General features: G+C 37.4%; 1 protein-coding gene across 1 annotated transcript in view; it reads left to right on the forward strand.

Moving 5' to 3' along the window:
- STK39 (serine/threonine kinase 39) overlaps positions 1-5,635 on the forward strand; it is a 408,683-nt gene that overhangs the window by 258,443 nt on the left and 144,605 nt on the right. Inside the window, exon 13 of the mRNA XM_007946961.2 lies at positions 2,996-3,058. Within this exon, the coding sequence (XP_007945152.1) occupies positions 2,996-3,058 (63 nt within the window). The remainder of the gene's footprint in view (positions 1-2,995; positions 3,059-5,635) is intronic.

A 5,635-nucleotide genomic window follows, 5' to 3' on the forward strand; every position in this document is an offset into this window, starting at 1 on the left:
ACAGCCTCCTGGTCAAGGTACAGATTCCTCATGAGTACAATCAAGTGCTCGGGGATTCCCATTCTTCTCAATGTTGTCCATAATTTGTCATGATCCACACCAACCACCTTTAGCTTTTTAAAATTAATTCAGATGAGAGCTTGTTTTCCAAATCTCTGTCAGTTCTCATGCATGTTTGTTTTATATCCATACATAGATGGGAAGGAAGATTTGATTTCTTCTGCTAAATTGACTAAGCTTAGCTTTAGTCATCACCGACAGCGTTAATTTGATATTTTCACGATGCCACCTCCTAAAAAGATGTAATGGCAGATGACTGGCCTTTAGACTAGTTGTGATGAAAATCGTATTTGTGATCACAAATTTATTTTATTTATATATATATTTTTAATAAACTTTATATTTTGAAACAATTTTAGATTTACATAAAAATTACAAAGATAGTGTGGAATACCCATTGACCCCTCACCCAGTGTTCCCCATTGTTAACTTCTTACATAACGCTGGTGTGTTTGTCTCAATTAAGACACCAGCATTACTCTTAGCTAAACTCTAAAATATACTCAGATTTCACTAGTTTTTCAACTAATGCCTTCTTTCTCTTCCAGAATCCAATCCAGGGTAAACATTGCATTTAGCTCTACTGTATTTTTCAAAACAGAGAATTGAAAAATAGGCAGTGCTCTATGAAACATTATGGAGCAGATTTTGCCCTTGTCTCTTCTCCATTCTGAGACTTTTCCCTCTGTTTTACACAGCCCCAGTACCCCAGCAAGGCTTGTTTCCAGGGTGATGTCTAACATTAATTTATTACTTATTTCTCCTCCTCCTATCAAAACACCCATTCTCTCAAGTTCAAACTGTCCAAAACTGTTCAAAAGGAGGAAAAAAAATCTGATAAACATATTTATATTGTATTGCTAATGGATGACAGCTGCTTAATATGTTAGTTTTCTTGTAAATTAAATATAAGTTTTTACATTTAAGAGTATACTGTAAAGGTCATGCCCCAGTCTAATAGACTGGATCCATAATGTTGCATTTATGGGCACTGCAGTTGTTTGCACATTTTCTAAGGGATCGCTCATCTTGCTTATGTACCAGTGAGAGCTAGAGGCTAGTCCCTTGGTAATATGGAGGCTACATCTGCACAGTGAGTTTGCAGGGTGTGTTTAGGGTCCCAGCCACCAGTCCTCTTAACTAGCTCTCCATCCTGATGATGGCCCGTGGCATAAAGGAGCAAGGCAGGATCTGAGGACCTTCCCAGAGGAGAGGAGAAATGGTTGCCTTTAAGTAAATTCCACTGAAGTGTTTCAGATTACGTTGGTTTTTCATTTGACTAAAGGTAGGATGTGTTGTAAGTGCTGGTGTGATATTTGGCTGTAGTGCAGACCTAAACTAAGTTCCTGAAATTAGCTGGAAAGATTATTTACACGAGATCATTGGGTATAGGCCTAGGCCTTTACACTGGGTAATGAATATAGGTTACTTGTTATTCTCACAAAATAATTTTTCCCAACATTTTATTATGAAAATTTTCAAACATACTACAGTGTTGAAATTGCATACTGAATGTTTTACAGTGAACACCCATATACCTATAATTTCAATTCTATTACTGCTGTACTTGTTTTATTACATACTGGTTCACCTATTCGTCCATCACTCCATCTCAGGGTTTTTTTTTATGCATTTCAAAGTAAGTTGCAGGTATCAGTACACTTCCCATAACTTCACTAATGATATAATTATTTTTGAGAAATCAGATAGCAAGAATTCTTAAACTTCAGAAAACTGTTCCCACAAAGACTGTCTGATGATTCCTGATTATTTTTAAATTGATGGTAAATCTAGGAATAGAAGCTCTTTTCAATGCTGTTTCTCTTTGAAGGTTTTGTTTCTCAAGTTTTGCTCCACGGCAGAGTTCACAAAAGTAGTGCTTGAGTTGAAAATATTTTCGGTGTCACATTAGGGTCTGGTTCTCATCTTTGAAAGAAAAATATAAGTTATCACTGATGGAAGAAAAAAAAATTCTAATCGGGAAAATGTATTTTTAATTTTTTTTATGATTTATTCTTGATGTTGAGAATATACGTAGCAGAACCTACATCAGTTCAACAATTTTTACATGGACAGTTTAGTGACACTGATTACATTCTTCAAGTTGTACAGCTACTGTCACCCTCCTTTTCTGAGTTGCTTCTTCCCCATTAACATGAACTCACAGCCCTCTGAGGTTCCTGTCTAACCTTTCGAGTTTCTGTTGTCAGTTTGATCCCATGTAGATAGATCATAGAACAGCACAGTGCCCAAGGCAAGTGTTCTTTACTAGTTAAAATATTGTTTAGTTTTAAGAAACTTAAAACTTAAATGGGATATTTTTGGTTTCATGTTTAAAGATCATCTCAGGACAATAGTTTCATGGGTTTACCCAGCCTCCATGTCTTCAGAAAGTCAGGAGCCCATGAGGGAAAATATTTCATTTACTTAATTTGAAAAAGATTAAACTATTTTAACATATTTTTTAAATACAGTGAATATTTGTTCAAAGTAATGATGAAAGGGATAGGTTTTACTAATCTTAAGATCCTTTCATTTGTGGCCCCTTAACTTTAAATCAAATTACGCAACAAGAAAAAATTATCCTAAGACATCTCTCTTACCAAATTCAAAATGTCAAATAATGCATTCTTTGTGTTCATTCATTCTCTACAAGCATCTGAAGGATCACATGGTGAACTTGTTAAAGATAACAGACTTCCTTTCAACTATGAAATCCTGAGTCACAGTTGGGATGGGGCCCAGGAGTCTTCATTTTAACACGTGTCCTCAGTGATTCCAATGCACATGGTCAGAGGATGACACTTTGTGAAATACTGCTTTAAGACCTTTTGAAAGTTAATTCTTTCTAATAACTGTGACTGAATGTAACTGCATCAACCTTAATGTTTCTTTCTGGTTTTCTAAAATGCTATAATGGTGGCTCTCTTAACAGATCGCAATGAATGCCAGCAGTATACCCGAGCAAATACGGTCTCTTTCTGTACAGGACTCTCAGGTATGTTTCTCTGCCAGTCATTTATATTTCAAATGCTCTTCAGGCAGATCTTTAGCAAAACTAGCATTTTTGAGAGATGGACAGGTTTCAAGGTAGTGCTTCCAAGTTAGTATACTCTCTTTTTTAATAGCTATTACAGAGTAAAAGAGAGCTATTGCTATTGACTATAATTTTTCAAGATCTGCAGCCTTTAAATGATAGGTTTAAAAGCAAAAATTGATTACTAGACTGCTTCTGGAATTGCTGGTACTGTGTAAAATAAGAAAAAGAAAGAAAATGACTCACTGCTCTGTTGTATTCCAGCCACAAAACATATGGTTAAATGATACTTTTCTTTTTCACCCCTGGTTGATTACTATAAATTGTTTTCATAATTATTTTATCATTAAATTTTATGGACAATTTATCTCTACAGCTTGACTTGTAAGAATATGTTCAAATGAAAAAAAAAAAAAAAGAAGAAGAAAGAAACCCCAACCTGTTGCTGTCAAGTCTGTTCTGACTCATAGTGACCCTACAGGACAGAGTAGAACTGCATCTTTGGGTTTCCATGGCTGTAATCTTTATCAAAGCAGATTGCCACATCTTTTCTCCTGCAGAGTGGTGGTGGGTTCGAACTGCTGACCTTTCAGTTAGCAGCTGAGCATTTAACCACCGTGTGACCAGGGCTCCTTTTTAAAACAATGTCTAGTCACTGTGAAATGCCTTTATATTAAAAGTTATAGGTCAGAAGACAGTGCCATAAGTTGTATTAGGTAGTAGTTCAAGATTCTGAGCAGTCCAGGAGAAGAAATTTAGACACAGAGCCAGAGTGCAAGCTCCTAGTTCTGATTTTGCTAAATAATTAATAGGCAAAGCCCTTTGTAATTATACTATAAAGCACCACCATCCTTTGGACTTTTTTCCCCCCTGAAAATCTGCATACTCCATTTCAGCTCATCTCTGTTCCATCTGATAAGTGCTTTAAAAAACAGCTACGTAGTGTGGAGATGGTGGTGGTTGTTGTTATGTGCCATTGAGTCAGACCTGACTCATAGTGATCCCTTCTTGGGTTTCCAAGGCGGTATCACTACAGAAATAGATTGCCCAAACTTCCTTCCAAGAAGTGGCTGGTGGGTTTGAACCACCAGCCTTTTGGTAAGCAGTCAAGTGCCTTAGGCACTATGCTTCCAGAGCTCCCATGGAGATGGTTAGAGTGATGGAGTTTCATGATAACAGAAAGCATGTTTGAGGTCAGATCTCTAGCCCTTGGCCATTGTTTTATAGCTGATAAATCAGACTTGCCCAAGGTCACACACCTGGTTAGAGGCCTTAGGCCTTTATACTGGATCAGGTAACTTAGTAGAATGCCTTAAAATTAACTGTAGGAATTCGTTGAATGATAAAAGGCATTAGAGATAATAATAAGTCAAACACAGAATGAAGGAAATAGGAAAAGGAATTAGGGTAACTAGTTTTGTGTAAGGAGCTCTGGTGGCACAGTGCCTAAGGCATTTGACTGCTAACTAGAAGGCTGACTATTCAAACCCACCAGCCACTCCTTGGAAGGAAGATTGGGCAATCTACTTCCATAGTGATACCGCCTCAGAAACCCAAGGGGGAAGGGGTATCTAGGAGTCAGATCTGATTTGACGGCAGTGAGTGAGTTTGAGTTTTGTGTAACATTAAAGGTTTGTGATGCACCATTATAAATACTGTTTTGCGTCCCCAGTAACTTTTGGAGTCAGGTGTTATACCCATTTTTATAAATGAGCAAACTGGTTCAATGAAATACTTGCCTATGTTTGTATAGCTAGCTGGTCATTGTTAGCGCTAAATCTTGACCTGAAGTTCTTTTTGCCCTACTCCAATAAGAAGGTTGACTTGTCTCTGGGAATTGGTAGGGACAGGGCAGGGCTGTGTAGTAGAGGGACACCTGGTTGACCATCTGTAGTCAAAGGAATAAGCTCTAGGTGAGAAACCAGGGAATAGAAACTCTTGTCTAATCCACTGAGTTCCACATTTCTCTGCATCATCAAAGTTCAAGGTGTTCAACTTTTATGCCTCACTAAGGCCCAGTGGGTAATAGTGCACAGCTCAGGTTGCAAGGTGCTACTTTAGATGGCTGGTTCTTCTCTCGACCTAACTGTAGCTTACACAGTTGTTCAGAGTTCCCATTCTGCAACTGAGATTTCTGTGGGAAACCTTCATTCCCACAATGATAATGCAAATTATCTGATTCCATTCTTCTCACAGAGCTGTTGTGAGGCCAAATAAGACTCAAAATGTGTTAAAACCTAGTTTAGGGATTGCCAGCAAGAAAGAGCTATGTGACAATATACCAAAATCTTTGGGACACAGTAAAAGCAGTGATCAGAGGCCAATTTATAGCAATAAATGCACACATCAAAAAAGAAGAAAGAGTCAAAATCAACACTTTAAACCAACATCTCCTACAATTAGAAAAAGAACAGCAAGACAAGCCTACAGTTACCAGAAGAAAGGAAATAATCAAGATTTGAGCAGAAATCAATGAAACAGAAAATAGAAGGGCAATAGAAAAAAATCAACAAGACCAGAAGTTGGTTTTTTGAAAAG

The sequence above is a fragment of the Orycteropus afer genome, unplaced genomic scaffold, assembly GCF_000298275.1.
Source record: "Orycteropus afer afer isolate SDZICR_OR568_19922 unplaced genomic scaffold, OryAfe1.0 scaffold00001, whole genome shotgun sequence".
Taxonomy (NCBI): domain Eukaryota; kingdom Metazoa; phylum Chordata; class Mammalia; order Tubulidentata; family Orycteropodidae; genus Orycteropus; species Orycteropus afer.